At 44.8% G+C, this 27,262-nt stretch overlaps 1 protein-coding gene across 1 annotated transcript in view; it reads left to right on the top strand.

Annotated features, from left to right (window-relative positions):
• The window catches only part of LOC136560807 (vesicle-associated membrane protein 2-like), a 62,594-nt gene extending 52,432 nt beyond the window's left edge, over positions 1-10,162 (top strand). Inside the window, exon 5 of the mRNA XM_066556863.1 lies at positions 1,050-10,162. Within this exon, the coding sequence (XP_066412960.1) occupies positions 1,050-1,066 (17 nt within the window). The 3' untranslated portion in view covers positions 1,067-10,162. The remainder of the gene's footprint in view (positions 1-1,049) is intronic.
• Positions 10,163-27,262: the final 17,100 nt, after the last annotated feature.

Raw genomic sequence — 27,262 nt, 5'->3', positions numbered from 1 at the left:
TTTCGTAACACTGATACAGTAAGCATGGGAAATGCTTAGATATTAATTAACTATATTAACTCAAGAGAAAGATCAGCCCTTGTGCAGCAACCGGACAAAAGAAGATGTGCAGCCATTGAACTAATTGCTGGGTACATATTCCTCATTGAGCATTGTGTGAGTCTTAAGAACATAAAATGTGGTCAAGATAGCTCATATCAACCTCCATGGAAGTTTAGGCTGAACCATATACAAGTAAGAACATTGTTTCACTCCTGGTTTAAAATGCTGAATGCCTGTTCTGCTAAATTTAAAAAAAAACAGAAGAAAATGGCCAGTGCAGGTTTGATGTGGGTTAGGTTGAGTTAGGGTATTTAATCACAAACTTGAATGTCACATTATTCAACCCAGGCTGTAGCTCACCACAGTGAGATCCAGTACCAGGTCAGTGAGATTTGAGTGTACCTGTTGTTCAAATTATTTTCCCAGTTTATTTGATTCCTCTGTAATAAGTTGCATCTAAAGGTTGCAGCTTCACGAAGGACCTTGTGTATTTAACTCAATGCTGTGTTTATTTACAGTAGCTCTCAAGTATATGTTTAAATGCCATGGACATCAAGCCTCCAGGTGCTGTCAGACAAGGCCTGCATGGCTTTTCCAGTCTGATTTGAGTGGGAACAAGGCCATCCCCTCCACGGGGGTGGCTGTGGGTGCAGACAAATGGAGCCATTCCTCTCAGCTGCCATGGGTGCTGCCTGCAGGAGGGTGCAGTACAGCACACGGCTTTGCTGTACTGGGGACAGCAGATAACATCACTGCCAGACCTTGCCCTTTCTGCCTTCTGAGCCACAGTCTCCCCTGCATTCTACCCCAGTTTCCCCTCCAAATTCCCCTGGGCACAGGAGGAGCATCCCTGTGTCTGCCACACACCACGCTCCTTCAGCTGGGATGTGCTAAGGGTGTTTGCAGTCCTCACACACTGCTGTGAGACAAAGCACTACAGTAACTGTAATAACTCCTGGGTTTTGTCTTTTTTTTTAATCTTTCTTTCCTTCTGCTTCATTTCCCAGTTTATTTCTCCACTTGAAAAAGCAGAGAAGGAAGACTTGGCACACCTTTGTTCATATCAACCGACGATATCAGTGTTCCTTTGTTGAACTCCGCTTTTTAATTCCCGCTGTCTTGGGATTTTTGCTTGTAATAACCCATAAGCATTCAGTGTGGTGTATTTTGGAATTCTGTTGTTTCCACAAGAAACTGTACCAGCTAAATACTGCCAAGTAGTTCCATACACTGTCTAATCACTGTGTCTTAAGATGTGTACGCACTGACCTTCAGAAACTGTAGTATATGAAAAGCATCCTAAACCATCTCAGAATCAGAGAATGCAGCTGTGGAGAAGCTCCTGTTTTAAAGGGACACTGCCAGGTGGATTGGACCCAAATCTAAGGTTGCAGCAAACATTAGGACCAAAATTCTCAATCTGAGCTTCTAAAGTTGGATGGCAAAATCCATTGTCAGAGATGTATCTGCTACTCCCATTGAAGAGAGTGATACCTCTAAGTATTCATGTAAGATATCATGTTTCAGTTTAGCCAACCAAACACAGATTTCTTTGAGGTTAGATGTAGAATCCAAGTCTAAAAACCTTGTCTGCAGTAAAATAAATAAAGACTGGTTTATCACCTTTTATGGATTTAATCTTTTTCCTCATGGAAAACACCTCTCGGTGTTCTAAACAAGCAAGATGGCCTCAATATGAAAGCCAGAAAGGAAAAAAAACCCTGTGTGACAGCCAAAAAGCATTAGCTAGCACAGTCCTGAAAAAGCCAAGGGAAATGCAGAAGTGGTGATGCAAGCATCACAAATGGCTCAGGTGCAGTCTCTTGCTGAACACTCAAGGTCCCATTTGTCAGGTTCCATGGGACATCTCTTGGATGCCAATCCCCAATAACTGGGCCCTGACCTGAGGCCCATGAGCAGCGTTGGTGATGTCTGAGGTTGGCTGGTGATGTCTGCCCAGCTCTGGGGAGGAAGCTGCCTCTGCAGCAGTTTGCAGAAATGGTCCCCACTGCCAGGATGGTTCAAAAATCAGGAAGGAGGCAGGGGGGAACAGTGGGGAGAGGCTGAGAAAGGGAAGGGTGCCTAGCAAAGCTTTCCTGGAGAAGAGGAAAGAACAGAAACACTGTTGAAAGTAGGGGTGTTAATAGGCTTTAAAAAGATATATTTTGATTTGTGCATGTGGATAGTTCATAGACTATTCTGTCATCTTTGTAAAGTGCTCAGCTGAGATACCTATTATACTCAATTAATTTAAACTAACATTTGATGTAATTAAAAGAAATTATATATTGTGGCTTGAAAGGAAGTTCTTTATGCTTTGGTGAATTTCTTGTTTTTCTTTTTAAAACAGTGAATAGTTTAATCATCCTTAACCAAACTAAAAATGAATTAATCAAATTTTGAGCCAGGAAATTCAGGAAAATGTCTTTTTAGGATAACTCCTTCAGAATTTCTAAAAAGAATTCATAGAAATAAAAAAAAATTAATTTGATGGGTTGGGGTTTTTTGTCTGCAATTTAATTAGGGAATAGAAACAGTGATAATAGTAGTGTAATTATTCCCACTGAGAAGTATTTCTCTTAACATAGTTTTAGAGTAAAAAAAATTGAGAGCCTGACCAGTTTGTTGCTGTGAATCTGCATATAAACTGTGCTGAAGTAGAATTTTGCAGAGAGAATAAGTAATGATAAATTGAAAGGTTCCAGTTGCATTTTTCCCTAAATATTTATCACTTTCCAGTCATGTGTACTACTTCATATCATTAAGTCAAAAGTGGCCCCAGGCTTAATGAAGCTGAATATTCAAAGTTACTAATGTGATACTGGACTCCCTGGTATGCCCTGATCATTCAGTCCTTCACTGGGTGAGAACCCAAACAATTCAGAAATCCTCCTGGGCTGGACAAAAATGTAGCAGGGATGAAAGACCTGGCTCTGTGAGGTGACACAACTGTGTATACATGAGCTTTCACTGGGAGAGGAATGAGCCATCCAACTTCAGGAGCCTTGTTAAACTGCTAAGGTTATCTGACATCTGATCTGAAGGAATTATCTGCTGATAGTGGGACCCTGCCACCCACACCTGTTATTCATATTGATAATTGATATTATCAATATCAATATTCTTATTGATACTGATATTGATATTGATATTGAGCATGGTGTCCTCCCAGGGCTTCTCTGCTGAACACACTCATGAGATGGGGACAGCTTTTGCTGGAGGTGGTGCAATCAGGAAGGGGAAATGCTGATACTGAGCCTTAATACAGATGTTCCTTCTCCTCTGGGAGGCTGAACTGATACTCAGCTGATAGGAGTGCAAATACACATCAAAGAGTTTGAATCCTCTAGCTGCAAACACGCAAAGCTCTCACATGAAACTGCAGTGGAAGTGCTACAAGGATGCAAAGCTCACATTCTCCCAGCTAATGTAGTTCAAGCAAGTTAATAATCAAAATAAAATCTCACCTTTAGGTGAGAGTGGAGAACAGAAACTACTCCTTGTGGAATGTGGACCTATTCTCTCTCAAAATTGTAACTAATGGGGATGACTGCTAAATATAAGTGAGAATTTGCAAGGAAGAGTTAAGAAACCTACCTTCTAGTGGGTTGTAGAATGTTTCCTCCTGACTATTTCCTCCTGTGTGGTGATGAAGTATGGTAAATTAACGTGTTTAACTTTTCAAAGTCATTGACCCATGGTGTGCTCTTGAATGCTCAATGTTTGCTACTGCTTGTGCTGTGCTGGTTGGTTGTCATTGGTGAGATAAGCCTTGTAATCTTTCTAATTCTGCCCAGAGAGCATGAACAAATGTGTCTGATGCACAGAACTCAGCTGCTCTTGCAGAGGGTTAAACCTTGAGCAAGGAGAACATGGTGATGGAGGACTGTTCAGGGTCATAGATTGTGCAACAGCATCTCTCCCATCCGTGCAGGCTGGTGCAGGGCACAATCTATAGAAACACAGTTGGAGCTCTCATTTGTGGGGGAGCCAGGATTGATTGCCTTCCACTCTGCGTTTGAAATGTCTGGGCAGTTACAACTGCCTGCCTGTGAATGTTCCATGAAATGGTTAAGTCATTCTTGTTCAGTCACCACCAATCAGAATTTCAGCTCCTGCTCTGTGCCACTGATACTGCCTGGGCTCTTCCCCTGGGCTGGTAAAACAAAAGGTCACAAAAGGGCTTCCTTCAGTGACCCCAGGCACACCCCCAGGGAATGCAGGGCCATGGCTTTCTGACTGCCACCTTGGGGACCAAACTGAGGCCTCTTCTGCCTGGAAGCAATGCTCTTGGTAGCTTTATCCAGAATTAGACACTGTTTGAGACCTGCACATTCCATCCTGTCCAGAAGCTCCTCCTCTGCTGTCTGGAGCACGGCTGTTCATGAGAGAGGCTGTACAGCAGGAGATGCCCTTCACAGGGAGCATGCTGAAAGGAAGGGGTTAACAGCTGCTCAGAGCCTGCACCACGGCTGCTGCTGGGCTTCTCAGTGATCTTGTCAATGATCCCACATCTGCTTCTGAGCTTGAGCAAGTGTTGCTTGCACCCACTATCAACAGGTGACTGAGGTCCTGCTTGGGCACTGCACTTTCAAATTTAGCTCATGTTGCAGTGACACAGATGTGGATTTAAACCCAAAACACAGGTGTGGCTTTAAACCCAAAACACAGATGTGGCTTTAAACCCAAAACCAGTGTAGCACAGAACTTGGCAGGAAAACTTAGTGTGGAAGCCCTAACACGGTACTTGACCTGATTTTCACTTGACAGCATTACATAACAGCACAGTCAATCCAACAGAGTCAAACCTAATCCAATACTATTAGAAGGAGGATGGGAGAATCTGATAAAGATTCTGAATGTAACCTAGGGTCTGTAAGACAAGGGGTGATTTAGAAATGTAGCCAGTTGGACTTCTAAAGCTGGCACTTTCATTCAGTTGGAACCTGCATGATGTTACCCCCAGGAACAATTCAGGCAAGTAAAATATTTGGCTTTTTTTCTTTTTATGTAGTGATCTGCAATAAGAGACTTAAACAGTGATGGAAGATCAGGACATTATTGACTGCAAGGAACTAATTAGAACAGCCTCAATCTGCTATGCTTTTGTCTGAGTAGCAAGACCTTTTAAAATTCCACAGTTTCTGTCACTTCTCCTGTGACAAGGTTTCACCTAACTTTAATTTTATGAGCAGCTGCACTACTTCTTGTCTGAATACAATGGATTTTAGCTCTTAAGACCAACTTCTTGACTTGACATTGATAGTAGAGCATATCTGCAAGATGGCAATGTCTGATTCCCAGAAGGGCATTGACCATGGGAGACTCCAACTTGAGGAACTTCCAGAAGCTCCATCTCAGCTCTTTCCTGCTTTCACAGAGTGAATTTTCTCTATTCCGTGGGAGATTATCCACACAGAAGGAATATGCATGATCTGTTATTTTTTTTTTAAGAGAGCACCTTGATTGCATGTTGGTGGGGGACCGTCCCAAATAACCTCGGGAGCACTTGGGTATGATCCAGGATTTGCCTCTCAGCCCTGCTCCTCCTGCCCTTTAAACAGGGAAGGGGCTGAACCAGCAGCCATATAAGGCACTGGGCTCCCTCCCAATGTACACAGTGAGTATTAGAGAAAGGCCTCAAAGTCTCTTTGATCTGGATTTACATCCTGACCTGAACTTTAGACCTGTAACAGAACCTAACCTTTGGGCCCTCTATCTCGTCAGAAGACTGAGATGCTCTTCCAGCCAGTTCTTCCTTATCTGATTTAGGTCCCTGTTGCTAGACAAGATACATTTGAGCCAGAGAAAGCATAAGCACTATCAAATTAACTTCTTTAAAGGAAAAATCAAAAGGCTGAAGAAGGTAGTTAGGAAAAAATTAGTTTTAGAGAAATTATTGGCTGAAGCTTTCTCAAACTGTTACATTTTTGTCAGGAGGGATACTAGATTGGGATGTATGAAACAACCAAACCAGAACCTCACCCCAGTTGTTCTTTCTCCATCTGGTCTACTTCAGAAATACTTCAGGAAAGGATTTTGTTTTCCTCTCCAGTTAATTTCCCTTCCTCAGCTGATTAATGTGTGTCTCAATTGATGTGCTCAGTAGTTTTTATTCTCCATTGAGAACCCTAAGACTCTCTGCCTTTAAACACATGCATAAAAAGAGATCTGAGCCACCCAAGGAGTTTACCTTCCTTCCTGGTGCACTGACATTTAAAAGCTACATCTCGGAATAAAGCAGGAAAACTGTGGCAGTCTGGTTACATGCAGTTTTGGTGGAGTAAACACTTGATTATTCAACAATGAGTCACTCCTGCAATAACCTCATTCTGTCATGAGTGTATCACATCTGCTAACTCTCCAAAGCAAAAACCAGAACCTGCACCTCTTCAAAACATCAATACAGCCTCGTGGCTTGCATGTAACACTCCATTCAACCAAAGCCATGTACCATAAGTTTAAAAGGGCAAAGTACTTGTTCTCAAAGAGAAAATATAGAGAACAACAAAGACAATTAGGAAAAACCCTTCTCCACTCTTTAGCTCTTCTCACAGTGTCTGGCTTATCCATTATTCTTCAAGCCTCTTAGAAAGCTGTTGTGGTTTTGGAGTGTAGTGTATTTGGAGCACAGAATTTTGGGGCTGTTCTGCCCCTGGGCTGACTCCCTGCCTTTTGCCACGCTGCCACTGCTGCTCGCAGCCAGAGCTCAGGTGAGGCTTGGCTGAAGCAGAACCTCCTCCCACAACACCCAGCTCTCCTCAAACCTCCCTCCCTGCTCAGCCACACCTGGGGCAGAATATGGCTCCTGGGCCTCCACTTGCTTCAAAATCAGGGGATACAAAAGAAAGCTAAACAACAGCATTTTTGCTACGCTACCTTAAATTGTAACACTGGAGTTTTAATTAAATATATTTAACAGTTCTTGTAACAGTAACTTCATTCCTTTTGCTGGAAAGAGAGGAAACAGTAAATAAGGATATTGTGGTAGTCACAATATCATAAATTGGGAAACGGTGCAAGTGAAATATCGCTAACATTCAGTAAAATCCTTTTTGTAAGTGGCTCTACCTAAGAGAACCCTTTTTATATTAAAATTACGCAGTGCTTGTCTATTGGATTCAAATGTTTACAATGAACTCTGACAGATGGTAGTGTTTCTCCTGGACAATGCAGGAAGGATGGTGCAGCATTCCTTGCAGAGAGCACCTTTTGGGGTGTTCTAGCCCCAGACATGGGGCCGCTGGCAGCTGCAGCAGTGCTCAAGGACTTCAGTCAAATTAGGATTTCAGAGTGCCTGGGGCAGTAAAGATGCAGCCTGAATGTCCCCTTTGTCCTAGAGCACTTTGGGCTCAGTAATGGAATCTTTTTGGCACAGCACAATTATTTTGGTTACTCTCGATCCACTCCGGTACCTGAGCTTGACCACCTGTAGATGGCCTAAGGTGAGGATAAAAATCCCTTTGTTGAATCCCTTACCTTCCTGTCATATATATGTGAACACATGCTGGTGGTCTGAGCTTTTTGTGAGGAAAAGTTTGAAAGAATTAAATCAGTTTCTACCCCTGATACATTGCAGGTTTGTTTAAAGTAAAACGAAATAATGGCAGCTGCAGTTATTTTCTTTCAAAGATCAAGGATTGAGCGAGTGCATATAATGGACCTACAAATTCATACACGCACAATGCATAATTTTTTTTGGAAGTTTAGCTGTTAATATTTATAGTATTGATCTGAAAGTTTGCTAAAATTTCTTTATTAATGAAGGTAGTCTTGGCTGGAACTGAACATTGAGTGATTGGAGTGACTACCATGCCACTAGCAAGCTGCTAAATGATGCAAGTTCAGCCTCTCATGAAACCCAAAGGGAAAAAATATTCTGAATAAAAGTAGAAGTGTATGGTAAAGACTATGGGTATAAAGTTTACTCATTACTTATTTATGTATTATTTAAGTAACTCGCGGCTATAAAATAGTCAAATAGTTAGTTTCCAAAGCTTAACTATAGATGAAAGAACATTTTTTTCTCATTGGAAAAGCTAATTTCAGTCTATGTTCCATCTACTTTTTCCCCAGACAATAAAATGCCAATAATGCTATGACACACTCACAGGTCTGCACAATAAAATGTTACAGATAGCTCACTACTTGTCACGAAAAACATCATTATTTTTGTAAATGAAACATCCTCCCTCTCCCAAACACAAACGTGCTAAGATATTACTCAGTCTTTTACTAAGGTATTATGAGGTTTATCAGCATCACTGAAAGATTAGGAATTAGCACCTCCCACTCAAGAGCAGGACTTAAAAACATGCTTTGTCTGTTGCAAAAATACATTCTGAGGGGGATGCACCAAGTGTGTAGAGGTTTTATTTGACAAGTCCTATTCTTTTTTCCTTCCCCTTTCCAAAGGAAGTGCTTATATATGTAGACAGGCATTTGCCATTTGGATGAGAGGTTCTCCTTCCAAGTAGGACAGAGATGAAACAGCCACTGTCTACTGTGAGCAACCTTTAGTTTGCTTTGCAGCATAAAAAGTCCTCTAAGTGGCAATATATGAACTCTTATTATAAACTTGTTATGCTCATTGCAGGAAATGAGTTCATAGCCAGCTAATTAGTATTTTCCTTAATGACTTGTGCTTGAGTGTTAGCACAGCAGAGCAGCCTCTGGAGGGGTTCGTGTCATCAGTTCAGCACTGCAGTGTCTCACACTCGCCTGCCTGGAGTGAGGAGCAAGGCATGGCCAGGCCTGGAAGTGACTTCAACCTGTGCCTAAGCATGCAGTGAATTTCTGTTTTCTGTTTGACACAGCGAAAAACCCTCATTTGTCCTTGCTAAATCCAGGCCTGGCATGGAATCTGTGCCATGTTCCAATTCAGAGGAGGAAAAACCTTTCCTTTGAATGATAAAAAATGAGGGATAAAAGGATTGCTGGGGTTGCCTGGTCCCATGTCCTGCTGGAGGCAGGGCTGCCTTTGGGGCTGGGGAAGGTTGCAGGGGCTTTGTCTCCATGAGGTGTGACAACCTCCAAGGCCCATGGCTCCACAACAAATTCTGTCTTTGGCTCTGTTCAATGCCCTACCAAGGCTGAGAAAGGTGCAGGAAACACCTTTGTGAGTGCATGTGGTTTATGGTTTTGCCTTTTTGTTCTGTTGTGCACGGATCTGATGGGAATCAAATTCAGATCTAGTGGAATTAAGTGCAACCCCCCTTTTTTCAAAGAACTTCCAGTGACATCAAGAAATTTTCTTTCTTTCTTGTTGCCATTGGACCGAGGCAGATGTGATCATGCTGAGGACATCAGAGCATTCTCTCCCCTGTGTGTGTGTGTGAGGCCTTCTTCTCTGGCACTGAAACTGGAATAGGCACAGAATCAGAGTCAGGACATCTGCTGAAGTCTTGTTCTCTATTATCTGAGGTCAGTGACAAAATCTTGAGTGGCTGCTAAGTTAGACTGGCACCAAAGAAAGAAGAGGATTTACTGAGGTTACCCTTTCTCCTCACAAGTATCCTTGGCAATGCCACACCTGTTCCAAGTGCTGATGGAATGGCAATGCAAAATAAAAACCTTTCTTCTACCTCTTTCCTTGTGATTCTTCAAGCTTTACTTCCTGTAATGGGAACAATCAGAAATAAGTTTTCAGTTGCCCTTTTAAAAGCCCAAACTCCAGACCAAATCTCTAGTTGCATTCTTTTACAGGCCACACAGGGGTGTTAAGCTCTGTAGTAACACACTCAGAAAGGGCCTGAAAGTCTGTGCTGAGAACAGCATCTCTCACCTCATAGACTCAGCTGTACTGAGCAAGGAGCTGTGATTCGTGCCTCTACAGAAAACAACCCATTTGCACCTTATTGGAACTATCTGGAGAGGAAAAAATAACCTTGTGGAGACCAGGACATTTCTTAAAGTGCTTTACCTGGAGGTCAGTGGAATTTCATTTATAAATGATAAAATGCATGTATTTTGATGCTGAAATTGTGATGACTTACAAAGTTTGATATTACTGTACTTTTTCTGTGAACAGTGATTTTTTTGAGGTGGTGAACATATTTTCCAAGAGTATCGTAGACATTTGTAACATGTATGTTTGTGCCAATAAATCTTGTTTTAAGAAGTTTGAGTTTGTATCATTCTCTTCCCAATACACACAGTTTAAGGACAGTTAAGCAGCTGCAGCTTTCATTCCCTCTCTATTTTAAGTACTAGAGACCTCTAGAAATGAAGATTTTCGAATTCACGCTGAGTTTTTACATGTTCGGTGTAACAGAAAAGAAAAAAAAAGCTCTTCTGTGGTTTAAACAGTAATGAGCCCTGTACAAAAATATACAGACATTAACAAATGGTGAATAGGAGGAGATGAGAAATGTATTTCGTGCATTTGACCATGTTCTTAATTTTCTTAATGGTAACATGGGTTTTCATTTGAACAGGGCATGGTGAACTTGGGGAACTCAGTGCTATGAAATACTGACAGTTCACATTTTGGTCTACATTGGACAGATTTTGGTTGAAAAAAGAAGGATTTTCAGCGAGGGGAATAGAGGCTCTTGCAGGGTCCTCTGCTGCCTTAACTTGAAGCAGCTGGTGCTGGCCACTTGTGTGATGGATTAATGGGGCATGGCAACTGTTGCCATGGTTATTCCTAATGAGCAATTAAGCCCTTTGAAGGGACAAGGGTTGGAAGCTGCTTTTCTCCCCTTCCTAGCGCCTACACCTAAATGTTCAATTGCATAAGCATCACAGTAACTCCCAGGTAGCTCCACACCTTCAATGCATTGGGGGCATTGTTCAATACCTTCTCTAATTTTGTTGCAAATGATCTCAGAACACATAAAAGGCACATTATTATCTCCCCCCACCCCAATCCCAGGTAATGTCAAGATGCCTTTTTAAATGAAGGTTCTTTATTAGCAAAACTATAGATTTGTCCTTGGTAACTCAGTGCACCTGGCAATCAACTGGGGACACTTCTGAGTCTAAAAGGAGACAAAGCAATCACTGATTTCATACACTGCACATTCTGGTCTGTGTGAAATAGCAAATAAGGATGAAGAGAGAAAGTGAATTATGTTGACTGGTGCACGTGAACATGATATTAAAGGACACAGGAAGCTTATTAAGGCAGTACAATGGGCTGATGCTCCACTAGCTCTCTTACAGCAAGGTTACGTAATTAGCTCAGCTTTATCGAAAAAAAATCCCAATTTCTGACTTTTGAGCTTACATAGAATTCTAGCAGATGATAAAACCAAGTGAAAATGAACTTATGTTTAAAATGATGGAGATATTTAGATGGATATGGAAGAATCAGTAAGATTATATGAAAAATCTATCTTTCATTGTGGTCAGATAGATTTGCATAATTCATGGCAGTTTGGGGAGCAGAAAGAAGAACTGATTCCTAGGGATTATTAAATTGAGGGGGGTGATGAGCTCTTGGGAGATGCACATGCTTTGGAAAGTTAATACAAGACAGTTCCAAGACAAAACAATTCTTGAAGTGACTGCCTGCACACTTTGCTTTGTAAGCTGAAGTACCAGAAGGTAAGTGAATGAATAAGTGATTTTAAGTGTTCCTGACAGTTTTAAATTTTTTCCAAAAAAAGTCTCACATGACTAAAGATGGTCAAAACTGCAATCTGAGAAGAAATGTTGGTAAACTGCTCAAGTTCCATAAGAAAGAGGGCAAGACAGTGGTAACTACTGTAGAGCTGAGGCAGCTTTTTTTGCTTTCCCAGGAGTTTCTAATCTAGAGGAACAAAACCTTGTAAAACTGCCTGTGGTTGGGCAGCTATCATCAAGAGCTCTTGCCAGGCTGTGGTAACCATAACCAGTACATTTTACTAGGGGAATTTCCTGGCACTGAGCTATTACGCTTTTAAGGGGCAGTTTTTGGAATTATTCTGCAGAAATAACACCCTTGTCTTCTCCCTTATCATTTGAACAGTGTAATTAGAATTTAACAGCTGTTGGCTGACTGCTTTACAAAGGCAAGGAAGGCCTGGTGTTTCTACATCCTGTTGGCCATAATGCAGATTTACTTTGCATTATGTAGAATGTAGTCAGTGGGTTGGATAATTTGACTTCTAGTACTTATCTAATGACTGGCAGGTTGTTCTTTTTACCAGAAAATGTACAATACAGCATCAAGCTATTTACACCTTCCCCGGTTCAGCCTAGAAAACGCCTGTTCCAAAGCCCAGTTACAGCAGGAGCTGGAAAGGCTCCCCAGTACCATCCAGTGCATGCTCCTGTGATATAATCTGTAATAATCCATTTAGGCTGGAAGAGCTGCCTAGATCAGGGCTGTTGCCAGCACCATACAGCCCTGCACCCATCCAGGTTTTGTTAAACTTCCTCTCTAATGACCCAAGAAAGGTACAGAAGAGAGAAAACCAAAAATTCTCACTAGTCTGAGTCAAACGACCAGGGAGACAAGAAGGAATTGCTTCTCTCAGATCAGACTGTCCAGTAAACCAGTTCAGTTTTGGATAGGACGCAGAAAGGAAGCATCTGAAACTGTCCTGCCCCAAGGAGCACTGGGGTTAATAGTGATTGAAATATAAACCAGTAATTACAATGTACACCTTGCCCTGGCAAAGAATACTTTTAATCTGCTTTTAATGTCTGACTCTGAAGACACCTAAAAGTTTCAGTGGCAAAGTTCAATCATGTTATCACCAGGAAGTGTCTGGATTAGTTTTGCTATCCTTTTACCTGCTTATCAGCCATCATTTCATAACCACACACACTCTTGGCATGCTTCAGTCCTCTAGAAAGCTCGATTTGAGTTGGGTCAAAACCTCTTTTTATTGTTCTGCATCCTATCTGGCCACAATGTATAGTTCTTACTCTTCTGTTTGCTGTTTTCCTTCAGTTCAACTGCCCATGTCCTCCTTGAGCAGCCTGACAGTCCCTCCCTGCACATTTGCCAGTTCCATCTCTTCTGACCATTGCAGTTCTCTGCTCTGTGCCCTGAGTAAAGGTTTGCCAAATGCTGTACGTGGTGGAACAAAATGTTCTGGTGTCTGCATTGAAAAAACCTGAAATATCTTACTACCACCATAGAATTTCTCACAGCTGCCTTTCCCCTTCAGCCTCCATGGCAGTCATCCTCATCATCCTGTTACACCTGCTGGGTCTTTTAATCTCTTTTTCTTACCTCTATAGTTTAGTGTGATGGTGTCCACAGGGGTCTGAGGATGAGGGAAGAGGTGAGGGTTTGATTCTATGTTTTAGAAGGCTTGATTTATTATTTTATGATATATATTACATTAAAACTATACTGTAAGAATAGAAGAAAGGATTTCATCAGAAGGCTGGCTAAGAATAGAAAAAGAAGGAATGAATAACAAAGGTTTGTGTCTCAGAGTCCGAGCCAGCTGGACTGTGATTGGCCATTAATTAGAAACAACCCCATGAGCCCAATCCCAGCTGCACCTGTTGCATTCCACAGCAGCAGATAACCATTGGTTACATTTTGTTCCTGAGGCCTCTCAGCTTCTCAGGAGGGAAAATCCTAAGGAAAGGATTTTTCATAAAATGTGTCTATGACAGTTTAGGACCAACACAATTATCGTTGTTGAATCAATAGTAAGCAATAGCCTCAACAATGAATTTGATCCAAATTCTCCTGCCTTTATCACCAAAACAAATCCTATTGATAGATGCAGTGCCCAGGCAGATGGCAGCCAGGTGACCTGAGACACTGCCTATCAAATCACCTAACAGCTTCATTTCAGTCTTTTCTTTTACTCAAAACTCTCACACCTTACATGACATTTTCTTCCCACAGAGGTTTTTTATACCAAAAGTAAAACCTGCCTACTGCACTCACTAGCTGGGCATTTCTTGACTACTCAGGCATCTCTGTTCTCTTTGAATGCCTGTTGAAAATACTGTTCTTTCAGGATGCCTAGGGTTGGCACCTAGATGAAAAAACCACAGTCTTTGCTAAGGAGAAAAGGCATCTTTGGATAGCTCAAGTAAGCACAAGTATCCTCAAGGCCTGTCTTTAGCACAGACAGAGCCAGCCCACATCTTCTGCAGCTGAGCCTGCAATTTGAAACTGTCTGGAGTGAGAAAGCCAAGCCTGGCTGTGTAAGTGGAGGTGCTGGGCCCATTATGGGCTTCCCTTGCCTATATGGAGATTTATCAGCTCTCATGTAGGGTATTGAAGTGTCTTCTGATGCCATTAGGACAAGGTATCCCTGTGTCTGGGCTTGGTTAAAAATGGCCTTTGTGTAGATCATTGATACCCAGTTAAGTGCAGCTGAACACTTCTCCAGCCTTGTAGAACACATCACGGTGTGAGCCTGGAACAGAGAGGAAGCAAAAGGCACATAATCAGTAAAAAGAACCTCATCAGCATAAAACCTGTCTGCTCCTATTTGGCCCAGACAGGAGGGGGGAGTCAAAATTCAATCCACTCAAACCAGCACCTTCTACTCCTGATTGTTTTCTCTTTGCAGCCCACAGCACAATCTTTGGGAGCCTTCTGGAGGCATCTGCAGAACCATCTCTGCCCCTCAAAATTCCCTGACAAGGGTGTGCACATCACTATATATCTGCAATGCCAGAAAGCAGGCTGTCTTTAAGCTTTCTTCTCCCATAGATAAATAAGTAAATATTTAAAAAGAAATGTTGTCTTGATTTTAAAACTGCCTCAATGGAGGGAAAAACCCCAAAGAACAAAAAGGCCCATGTTTATTGGTTTCAGCTGTCCAGCAGTGCAGCCAGCTGCCTGCTGCAGCTCCCTGAAGTGATTCTGCTGCAGTCAGGAGGCACCCAGAGGGCAGAGCCACGACCACACCATGGTGCCAGCCTGGGAATGCCAAACAGGGGCAGTCAGTGCAGGCAGCACTGCTCTGTGACAGCAGGGGCTCTGCCAGTCACTGCTCCCTGCTGCAGGGAGTTTATTTCACAAATAATGCCAGCATAGGCTAAGAGGGTCAGACTCAATCTCAAATGCAAAATTTATTTGGTCACAATTTGTCTGTATGGGATTAAAGGGCATTGTCCACCCCGTGGGTGAGCCATTCTGCTGTAACTGGCATTCATTTAAAAAGTTTTTCAGAACTCTTTTTCATCTCTTGTACATGAGTTTCTTTAGCCAAAGCTTCAAATTTCTCAAGTGTTTTCAAACATAACTGCATTTTTTGTGGGTTTGTCATTGTCCCATTCTTCCTCTTTGCTTCATCCCACCTGTTCTCTGTTTCATGGTGCTGAATGAAATATTGTTCTCCCTCTTGTCTTCAACAGCTATTACTTCTCAAGTAAGTTCATTAACTCTTAAATTCCCCACTTTCTCCATGGAAAAAAGTAATCAGATTATTTGTGTCTAACTACAAAAGTTGCATACTTTGCCTAAGCCATGCATTATCCTGATGCTTCCAGAGCTGCTTCCTACACATTGACATTCTCTGTTTTGGCATTGCTCAAGTTGACTGATCGTGTTGTCTTGTTTGTCATTAACAGAATCTTTCAACTCTTGTTTTAAAACAAGTATAAAATATAAACGCACCTTGGTCTTCAAATGAAAGGCTGTGAGTTTCTTGTGTTTTGGGCCTGTCCTGTGCTCTTGCAAGCATCAGAAAACTCTGCACTGACATGAAGTGCCTGTTGATCCCTCCATCAGCACCTCTCTGAAAAACGCCAATAACTTGTTTTTAAAATTTTAGAAGTTTAATAGTAATAAAATGGTTATAAAAATAGTAATACAATTAGAGTAATAATAATTTGGACAATTTGGATTAGGACAATATGAGACAATAAAGACAAAGAGTTACAGACATCCAGGTACCTTTTCTGGGCAGCACAAGCCTGAGAGGGGACCCACGTTAACAGAAGATTAACCCTTAAAATCAACAGCCTGTTGCATATTCATACACCTCATACAGGATGCATAAATTCCATTCAAACACAGGATTCTGTTTGGTCATCATCAACTTCTTCCTTCTAATCCTAACAGCACCTTCAAGGTGGGAAGAAGTTCGTTTCTTCTGATAAGAGAGAAATAAATTCTTTTTGTCTGAAAGATTCAGGTGTCCTGTGGCTGCTGTCTGGTGCGAGTCCTTTCTTAAAAAAAGTATCCTACATAGCATCGTTTCTATTTTAACATTTTTTATAAGCTAAACCTGTATCTAACACACTACTTAAGAGAATTAATACAGCATTACTTTCTAACACAACACATACAATATTCATTTTAATATTTGTGAAAAGCCAATCATAAAACACATGCACTTTTCACAACCTCCAAGGTCAGGAGCCAACGTGAAGCATGTTGCCTGCAGCTGTACAAAGGCTCCCTGTGTCATGTGCTGCATGGGAATGAGCTCACCAGCTGAATGGAGCTACTCAACCAGTTGTGGATGCAGTCTGACAGTCACAGAACAAACATGATTCATTTAAGAACATTCCCTTCCCTACCTTCCTTTTTAATAATTGGTTTCTCCAAAGTCAGTAAAGTAGAACTGAAGGGAGGACAGAGAGTTCTCCAGCGAGCTCTGCACAGTGTTCTCACACACCCCTTCCTGTGCTGCAGGAGCACGTTTGAAACCAGAGCTCCACAACAATTCCCTCTTCTCTGGTGGTGTCCCAGCCCTCACACTGCAATCACCTCCACAGCAGATATGGGCATGCCAATACTTACAACAGCAATGGATGGTTCTGTGTTCTGGATCTAAAACCAAAAAGCTTTAACAAAACTAAATGCTGGTGTGCTGCAGAGACCATCATCCATGTTTATGATAACGATGGTGTTGAGATGAGAACAGGATTCTGAAAATGAGGAGATTTGTGTCTAATTTGACCATCAAAGCTTGATTGTGTAGCTTCACGTACAAGAGTGTTCAACTTTCACAATTAGTTTTCTTAACAATGAGCTAAGAAATTAATTCCTGGTATACTTTTGCCTTTCCACCTTGCAGTAAATCAATTATCACTTTGATAAAAGTTTTTTACAAAGTAGACAATAGAAATTACAATATATCAGGGTAAACTTTGAGAATTAGAGCTTTATTTGTAAAATATTTTTGGTATTATAAAATCTTAACTCCACCAGTACCATTGACAACAGAGAAAAAATCTTGATTATAAAAGAGGAACTGAGGCTTTGTTTCAGATGAAGCTAATAAAGTATGCAAATAGTAGCATGATTTTTGAATGTGGAATACACAAGTCCTCATACTAGTTCTTCTCCTGTTGTTTCCCTTTGATTGTAGTGGACTGATAGTACAGGATTGCTGTGGCATCCCAAATGGAAAACAAGGGAATGCACTCACCTCAGGAGCAGTGGCTGTGCTTGGATGGGCCCAGGGCAATTTTCAAGTATAGTTTGTTAATAGTCTCCCTATAAAATTCATTGTACTGTCATCCAACATGTGGCTGGGAAAAACTTCATTCAGATTGATTTGGCTGCTGTAACCAACATTTGACATTAACTCAGTGTGAATTGCAAGTTCTCCAGCTCACAATTTGAGGTGTGGTGTAAGGGCCTCATGATGTGGCAAGTGACAGGTCTCTGGTCTTGGGCACTGATTTGTACTTCTGAGGGACCTGAGTCCAAGTGCTAATGATCAAGATTATAGTGAGGTAATAGCTTATAGATAGGGACATAATGAGCTTTAATTGCATTTTAGAACTTGAGGAGATGTTTTCTCAGTAGTAAGTCAGTATATGACAAGAAAAGTTGATTCATTGGTTATTGGGTTCCAGTGAAGTCTAAAATCTGTCATTTTAAAAATTCATCTATCATTTTAAAAATTCCCTTTTTCAGTTTGCTTTCTGAAGTGCCTTGAAGAGTAGGACAGCATCCTCTCTGACTAGGCCAAAGCACAGCTGAAGTAGATTAGCCCAGTCTTTAAATACGAGCTGTGAAGTTTAATCAAAACACCTGTTTGCTTTTAACCCTCCTCTAACCGGAGTTAGGTAACCCTTGAGAGGGAATCCCAGATGGGACTAGAGGGAAACCAACAGAGTGAAGGTACAAAGTCTTTCAGCAGAGGAAAATTCTCCTCATTCTAGCAGTGCCATGAGTGGGGGAGCACATGAGGAAACACTTCAAGGCACCAAGAGTTAGGGGGGCAGCAGCAGCATCACAACTGCAGCCTGCCCACACTGCTGTGAGGTGTTCCCAGCTGGAGCAGGGCTCTGGCACCACAGGCTCCATGATCCAGCACTCCTTGGGTCCTTGGGTGGGCTTTCCACCCACTCAGCTCTGTGCCTGTCCAGGGAGTGCCATTGCTTTGAAGCTGACTTGGGTCTGCCCTCTCAGGCTGCCACTACAATGCAGATGTGCTCTAAGGCTGCCCCAAGTGTTCCTGGCACTGTGTTCACTTTACAAAGACCAAGAATGCCATCACTGCATGAGAGGAATCAGCCTCCCAACTAAGCACTGCTTTCTGCAGTGTTAAATGAAGGCAGCAAGAGCTACCAGTGTTGTTACCAACCACAGCTGGTGAGTAATGCACAGTAGGAGAGCAGGGCTGGGGAAACAAAGTGATAATTGTAAATTACCCATATCAATAAAAGGAATGAAAGGTGGCTGGATAAGTTTTTTAGACCCACTGGGAAGAAAGACACCCCAATGCTCACTTAGTTCTCTATCCAGACCCAAAGAAAACATGAGCAGCATTTTTATAAACGTGCATGGAAGGTATATCTCACAACTAGGCTTTTTTGGCAAGGTAAGATTTCTTTGATCTTTCTGTTTTGATCTGGCTAGTCCGTTTTTCTCAAATATAGTTTCTTTGCTTTCATGTAGCACAGCCTTTCCTCTGAGGAACAACAAATAACTAATATTACTTAGGATTACTAATTCCTGCCTTCTTTAAAATGCCCTTTAACCATTCTCCTTTAAGAAATGTAAGGGTTCGGTTTAGTTGGGTTTGGGTTTTTATTCTTTCCATTTACTGACTTAAACGACTTTAATTTCTTTTATTGTGAAGTTACACAATAAAAGCATTGAATTCCAGAGTTCTTCTACTGCTAATGAAGTATGACATGTTATAAGTGGATAGAATATGTCTCATTATGGTAATGAGTACTATATTTTAGTTGGTTTCTGTGTAAAAAAGGCTCATGTGATCATTTTGATTTTGTCTGCTTGTTTGCATCTCCCCATTCACACGGTAATTTTAAATTTATTGTCTACTGACAGATAGGAAGAAATCCCATGGATATTCCAGCCACATAATTCTCATAATTCTCAAGAAATTTTACACTCAGGAAACGAGGTGGTTGAGCATTTTGTCCCCAGAGCTGCTCTTAGTAAAGGACTGTAGTTAAGCTCATACCAATTAAATACCAGATAATCCACAAAGATGGGAAAGATTTCTGCCCCCTTTGGTTTAGTTACTCTCTTGAGCAATTGCCAAAGCTGTTTATATCAAAGGGATTTAGTCAAACACACTTTGTATCAATCCTTCGCCCCCTGGTTCTGTGTTTCAATGACAGTGTGCAAAGTGAGCTGTCCTTTCTCTTTTTCTTCTAATTGATTAGGATTAAACCAAAAGAATTTCTGATTGCTTATCAGAAACTTCTATTTATTGATAGCATCTGTAAAACTTTGTTCCTGAAGTCTCTCAGATTGACTTAGTACAAGGGACTTTTGCAATGCCTGATTATTAAAATCCCTGCTTTGTTTTCAGCAGTGTGCCAGGTACATCAGGTTTTCTTCCTGAAGCAAACTCAAGCAGTCACTGAACACAAAAAGTCCAGAAAACAAACCCAAGCTTCCTCTGACTTCAGTAGCAGCAACGAGCAGCCCAAAACAGCTCAAGTGTGAACAAAAGCCGGAAAATTAATTGACACAGAGGAGTAATGGGAAATCCAATCTGAAAATGAAGTGGTTTTAATTAAGAGACACTCTCCAGAATTATACAGAAAGACACTCTTTCCCATTTAAAATTTGGCTCTTCCTTCCTCAACAAGTACAAATCACCGGTCTATAATTAGTTCTGTTGTGGAAGGAATGGCTGAGAGTCTGGCTGGAGTCAGGCCTGGGACTGTGACAGGGAGGGCAGTTGCTGTGCTGCAACAATTCCAGCTAGTTTGCCACTTAGCATCCAGTTTCTTACAAGTGTTTCTGTTATAATCTGTTAATGTTATCATATTTGTTAAAAACAAAACCAAAGTAAGGAGGGAGAGTGCCTCAATTCCCAGTAGCTGAGAGCATGACTCCCTGGCACGGTGATGTCAGTTTACCTGTGAGCAGGTCCAGCTCCAATCCCATGCCAAGACCTAATCCAACACTTTATGTAATGATTATTTAATAAAAATTGCATAAATGCTCACTGGTGGGGAAGTCAGTACCCACATGTTGTCTCTCTACCCTTATTCTGTTTGTGAAGCAAGGTCTGTCTCTCACTGTGCTCCTGTAAGAGACTGACACATTTCACTCTGCAGCTGTGAGCCCAAGAGCAGATCACAAACACAATGGAGGGCAGTAAACTGACTCTGGTCAGCAAATGCAGAGCTGAAATCAATGCAAAGAGTGTGCAGTAGGAACCAGTGGGGAGGCAAGCATTGGAATACAGCTCCAGTACCATGTCCTAGGCCTGGATGCTCAGGTGTCTGTTGAAGATTTGGGTATCTCAAGAACAGCTGCTAAATATGGGCACATTTAATCCAGAAAGGAGTGCACCTCAGGTATCAAAAGCTGTGGAAATATTTTCTGCAGTCTCATTGCCTTTAAAAGAGCTTTTCAATGCCCTGTCCATGGCATACCTGGACTTGGAAATGTACTTTCTCATCAAGGAATATTCAGCAGCTTACAGGCAGGAAACAAACCCAGGGATCTTTCTGGGAAGATGAACCAATTGAACTGGCTCACTGAGGGGCCAAGGAAGTAGCAGAGTGGGAAAAGGAACAATTGAGGCCACACAGCCATGAGTACTTGGTGGCAGTGGTGCCAACCCCTTGATGGAAGTGAAATGCTAGATCAGCTCAGAAACGCTGTGAAAGCTGTCTTTGGCATAAATGTCTGGATGCTTTTGAATGGTGAAGCCCAACCTGATGTAATCACTTTCTACCAGGGCAGCAGAGGATATATAAATCCAACACAGTAGGCAAGAATAAGGATGCACTTTCCTGCTTGGCATCTCTTATTAGCTCTCTTATGCTAATCTAATGGCATGCAAATTTCATTTTAAGTGCCTAACTCTGTAATTTGATGTTCCTCTTGGTCTCAGATCCTCGCTCCAGCTCAAAATACGTTCTTTGATCCTGTTTTGGTTTGGCTTTTGTGCTCCCACAGCTGTGATGTAATCCAACCAAAAACTTCTTTCATGGGATATTTTCAGTCAAGTTGGTTTCCTAACCTAACTAACAGTACAGTTGCATAATCACTGATTTTTAACTCAGTGGAGGTGGTGGGACTGTTCCTTTTGGTGGATGTGTAAGGACTTTGATCACCTGAGGCAGACTGTGAAATCACAAACTATCACTCTCTGAGTTATGCAGGAAGTTTTAACCCCTTTTCAGCACTGTGAATTCAATTTCAAGCTCTCTTCATTCAGCTTTCTGTGAGGCTGACTGCAGAAAATGAGTTGCTAATACACACTAAACAGCAGGATCTCAGACCTGGAATGCTCTGAGCTGTCTGCTTCTAAAATCATGCTCATGAGCTTGGGGATGAGCACATGGAGGTACAGTGGGGAGATACACCCCTTCCATTTGTATCCTTCTCAAAGAACAATTCAGGGCTCCTTCATGTGTCACTTTTCAAGATATTTGGAAGATAAAATTACACTGCATTTGCCAACAGAAACTGAATTTAATAAGAATAGATAGAAAACAGTAAGAATAGGGACAGAATGAAAACCTACATTCCCCAGAAGTTGTTCGCAAAGGTTTTCTGTCTGGCGACAAGCAGACACTTGTGCACTTTTGAACTGCAGAATATTTCAGGAACTTGCTGCTTGAGTTGAAGTTCTTTATCGGGTTTCTTACATTCCTCTGCATTTTAATCAAAGCATTTTCAAAACTGTATGATATTGCTGTCTATTTGTTTGTAGTTTGTTCCTACACCCTCCAATTCTTTTAGAAAAACTTGTTCATATATTTACTGGTAATGGGCATAGTGGGTTTTTTCCTTTCCTCCTCCTTTGTCTGTATGGAGAGTAAGAGTGACGACTTTTGCTCATTAGCAAAAAAAGCCTTTCCGGATCTTTGCAAGAATCAATGACTGTCAGCGTCACTGTAAATGGTGAGTAATTAGACCTAGGAAATGAAGAATTAGACGTGGGCTCCAGCTGTAAAGTATTGATTTTTTTTTTATAATATACAGTTCTGTCAGCACTGCGGAGTATCTTGGAACAGGAGACTTCTACAAGTGGATAGGGAAGCACAGCTATTCAAAAAGAGGAGCCTTATTTCCTTAGCAAACCCAAGCAAGCAGTCCTCAGGTAGTTTTCCTAGTGGTCCCAAATTATTATTTTTCCATATTGAAAGACTTGGATTTTTTCCCCTTTAAAAATGTAGATACCGTCAATACGTTGCTGCTTACTGACTGAATCCTTTAGTTAAGCAAAAATTCTACTTTTTATGTATGCTGGGAAAAGGTTTGGCATTTGCGTGTGTAGCTAAAACTCTACTGATAGAAGTGTGAGAAGCAGCGGGATTCCATAGGGAGTCCCACAGGAGCAGCATTTTCCCGGCGGGGCCGCACGAGGGAGCCGGGCAGAGTCCGGAGCTGTGCCCGGAGCTGTGCCCCGGCCCTGGGCAGAGCCGGAGCTGTGCCCGAGCCCGGAGCTGTGCCCCGGCCCTGGGCAGTGTCTGGAGCTGTGGCCCGGCCCTGGGCAGTGTCTGGAGCTGTGCCCCGGCCCTGGGCAGAGCCCGAGCTGTGCCCCGGCCCTGGGCAGAGCCCGAGCTGTGCCCCAGCCCTGGGCAGTGCCCGGAGCTGTGCCCCGGCCCTGGGCAGTGTCCGAGCTGTGCCCCGGCCCTGGGCAGTGTCCGGAGCTGTGCCCCGGCCCTGGGCAGTGTCTGAACTGTGCCCCGGCCCTGGGCAGTGTTCGAGCTGTGCCCCGGCCCTGGGCAGTGTTCGAGCTGTGCCCCAGCCCTGGGCAGAGCCCGAGCTGTGCCCGGAGCTGGGCCCCGGCCCTGGGCAGTGTTCGAGCTGTGCCCCGGCCCTGGGCAGAGCCGGAGCTGTGCCCCAGCCCTGGGCAGTGTCTGGAGCTGTGCCCCAGCCCTGGGCAGTGTTCGAGCTGTGCCCCAGCCCTGGGCAGTGTCCGAGCTGTGCCCCGGCCCTGGGCAGAGCCGGAGCTGTGCCCCAGCCCTGGGCAGAGCTGGAGCTGTGCCCCGGCCCTGGGCAGAGCCCGAGCTGTGCCCGGAGCTGGGCCCCGGCCCTGGGCACTGTCCGAGCTGTGCCCCAGCCCTGGGCAGTGCCCGGAGCTGTGCCCCGGCCCTGGGCAGTGTCCGAGCTGTGCCCCGGCCCTGGGCAGTGTCTGAACTGTGCCCCGGCCCTGGGCAGTGTTCGAGCTGTGCCCCGGCCCTGGGCAGTGTTCGAGCTGTGCCCCGGCCCTGGGCAGTGTTCGAGCTGTGCCCCAGCCCTGGGCAGTGTCCGGAGCTGTGCCCCAGCCCTGGGCAGAGCCCGAGCTGTGCCCGGAGCTGGGCCCCGGCCCTGGGCAGTGTTCGAGCTGTGCCCCGGCCCTGGGCAGAGCCGGAGCTGTGCCCCAGCCCTGGGCAGTGTCTGGAGCTGTGCCCCAGCCCTGGGCAGTGTTCGAGCTGTGCCCCAGCCCTGGGCAGTGTCCAAGCTGTGCCCCGGCCCTGGGCAGAGCCGGAGCTGTGCCCCAGCCCTGGGCAGAGCTGGAGCTGTGCCCCGGCCCTGGGCAGTGTCTGAGCTGTGCCCGGAGCTGGGCCCCGGCCCTGGGCACTGTCCGAGCTGTGCCCCAGCCCTGGGCAGTGTCTGGAGCTGTGCCCCAGCCCTGGGCAGAGCCCGAGCTGTGCCTGGAGCTGGGCCCCGGCCCTGGGCAGAGCCCGAGCTGTGCCCCGGCCCTGGGCAGTGTCCGAGCTGTGCCCCAGCCCTGGGCAGTGTCTGGAGCTGTGCCCCAGCCCTGGGCAGTGTCTGGAGCTGTGCCCCGGCCCTGGGCAGAGCCCGAGCTGTGCCCGGAGCTGGGCCCCGGCCCTGGGCACTGTCCGAGCTGTGCCCCAGCCCTGGGCAGTGTCTGGAGCTGTGCCCCAGCCCTGGGCAGAGCCCGAGCTGTGCCTGGAGCTGGGCCCCGGCCCTGGGCAGAGCCCGAGCTGTGCCCCGGCCCTGGGCAGTGTCCGAGCTGTGCCCCAGCCCTGGGCAGTGTCCGAGCTGTGCCCCAGCCCTGGGCAGTGTCTGGAGCTGTGCCCCAGCCCTGGGCAGTGCCCGGAGCTGTGCCCCAGCCCTGGGCAGTGTCTGGAGCTGTGCCCCAGCCCTGGGCAGTGTCTGGAGCTGTGCCCCAGCCCTGGGCAGAGCCCGAGCTGTGCCCCAGCCCTGGGCAGTGTCTGGAGCTGTGCCCCAGCCCTGGGCAGTGCCCGGAGCTGTGCCCCAGCCCTGGGCAGTGTCTGGAGCTGTGCCCCAGCCCTGGGCAGTGTCTGGAGCTGTGCCCCAGCCCTGGGCAGTGTCCGAGCTGTGCCCCAGCCCTGGGCAGTGTCTGGAGCTGTGCCCCAGCCCTGGGCAGTGTCTGGAGCTGTGCCCCAGCCCTGGGCAGTGTCCGAGCTGTGCCCCGGCCCTGGGCAGTGTCTGGAGCTGTGCCCCAGCCCTGGGCAGTGTCTGGAGCTGTGCCCCAGCCCTGGGCAGAGCCCGAGCTGTGCCCCAGCCCTGGGCAGTGTCTGGAGCTGTGCCCCAGCCCTGGGCAGTGTCCGAGCTGTGCCCCGGCCCTGGGCAGTGTCTGGAGCTGTGCCCCAGCCCTGGGCAGTGTCTGGAGCTGTGCCCCAGCCCTGGGCAGAGCCCGAGCTGTGCCCCAGCCCTGGGCAGTGTCCGAGCTGTGCCCCAACCCGCCGGGCAGAGCCGAAGTTGTGGGGCAGCGCCACAAGGGGACCTGGTGTGCGAGGCACACAAAGGGCTCGCTGAACATAGCAGTGATTTGTTCTGCCATGCTCCAAGAGTTACAACTGAACACACACACACAAAAAATAAACAAAGCTGGGAAAAAAAACCCCGACCATTTTAATGCTTTCTTACAAGCTTGGTGTTCTGTAGAACCATTTGTGTGTGCATATACATTTTTTACTCCTGCCTACCAGACAAAGTGACCTTCAAAACAAACATGTAGAACTTGTAAAATTTTGCAATAATTTTATTTTGCTTTGTTCCTTAGTAGATAAGTCAATAGCAATATTCACTCCTTTAGAAGCCATGTGCCTGCACTCTTGTTATTTCAAATTGGAGGTGTCTGGAATAATTTGTATCTACACACATGATTTCTCTTGTGCCAATTTTCTGGAAGCTGCAGAATTTGGACTGAACTTGTTCAGGGTGCATAATCACATTTTGAGTAAACACAGCTTACCCTGGTTTTTGGTACATTAAATACAAAGCTGTAACTACTAAAAGATGGTATGAATAGAACTTTTAAATTCTTCCCATAAGCTTGACTGAAACAATTGATTAGTATCCCTTTAAAATAAGCAGAACACAGGTAAGTCATCCCTCTGGTAGTTACCAGGTGCGAAAAGTACTGGCTGTTTGTGGTGGTGGGGGTTACTCTTCTGCCAGGACTGGCATGTCCTGCTGCAGTGGGGAATGTGGGAATGTGTGTCCTGGGAACTCATTTAGCTGTAATACAGTGCCATGCTTTGCCATCCTTCTCCTACTTGTAATCTGATGGGTGGGGGACAGTGTGGATCTCAAGGTTTTGCTTTGGTTGAAGTGCCTTAGTTGGAGTCTGTGGTAAGAGACTACAGCCCTTAGCACACAGACAGGGACAGATATTTTTGGCACGTAACATGAAAAACAACATCCCATGGAAACCAAGAATATTATTCTACATCCCTTTAACCCTAAAACAGAGAACTTACAAAAAGAGAGTAAAATTCTGGATGTGAAGGCCTACCAACAACGGGTTGACGAAACTACAAAAAGACTGCCTAATTAGGATTAATCTTAAAATTAGACTCCTCGGAGGAGTGCAACCTAAGAATGGTATCCTGGTAAGCTGACTTGTGCATTGCAACAAATCCAGTTGCAGAATCTGGTCCTAATGCTTCCGCTGCCCACCCCCTCTCCTGTGTCCAGCAGTTAAATACTCCACAGTCCTTTATTCGCAGGCTGTTTCTGTAACAGTCAGAGCATAAATATCTGTGTACCTAATGGACTTATCCTTAACACCGCAGTGAGGGAGGGAAGCGGCATTAACCTCATTTTGCAGATAAACAGTGGAAGCCCTGATGGCTGTCCTGTGTTTCATCCTATGGAGCAACTGCCCGCATGCAGTGAGTGCAAAACGCTGTCAGCCTGAACGTGGCTTTGGCACATTCTCTGTTCCCTCTTTGCAAAGCCATCTACCACAGTGGAGACACAGGAAGCTCAGAATACGCATACACTAACATGAATTTCTCAGCTACTGATTGCTCTGCCTAGCCTTGGAAGATGTGGAGGCTGGAGCAGGCCAAGTGTTCAGCGATGGGTTATGGGCTTATCTCACCGAGCTGGTCAGGTCCTCTCACCGGTGTAGGATGGATGGTGCAGGGGCCTGAGAGAAAACCTGTGTAACCAATGTACAAGAATTCATTAAATTCTTCCTTACTGTGAGATGGGAAATGTCAATGGTCTCTGAATATTTTGCTTGAACACAAGGGGGAAATATTCTTTTAATAAATATGAAAAACTTATTTAAACAGTCAGAATTGAAAGCAATCGTATAGTAACGTGTTACCATGTGGATATACTGTTGCCGAGAACAGTACGTTCGGAAATGCTTAGTTTAATCATTGTTGTAGTCATCCAGGCTGATGCTGCGGGCCGGTGCGGGAGAAAGCTGCAGCCCTACGCTCTCCTGCGCTGCCCTTTGCTTTGTGACCCGGCGCCTCCTGAACAATACGCGGGGGCACTTTCGAAACTTCAGGGCGTGCACCCAGCGCGGGCGGCAGCACCAGGAAATGGGATCCGGGCGCCGCTGCCTTATGTAAGCGAACCGAGCGGCGGCAGGGTGACCCCGGGGGCTGCGGCGCGGCCTGCGCGGGCCCGGGCGCTGTGCGGGAGCGCGGGGCCCTGGCGGGGCGCTCAGGCCGGGCCGAGCTGCGC

The sequence above is a fragment of the Molothrus aeneus genome, chromosome 10 (assembly GCF_037042795.1).
Source record: "Molothrus aeneus isolate 106 chromosome 10, BPBGC_Maene_1.0, whole genome shotgun sequence".
In the NCBI taxonomy this organism is placed as follows: Eukaryota; Metazoa; Chordata; class Aves; order Passeriformes; family Icteridae; genus Molothrus; species Molothrus aeneus.
Note: the sequence above shows the minus strand (reverse complement) of the source record. Positions and strands in the feature narration are given on the sequence as shown.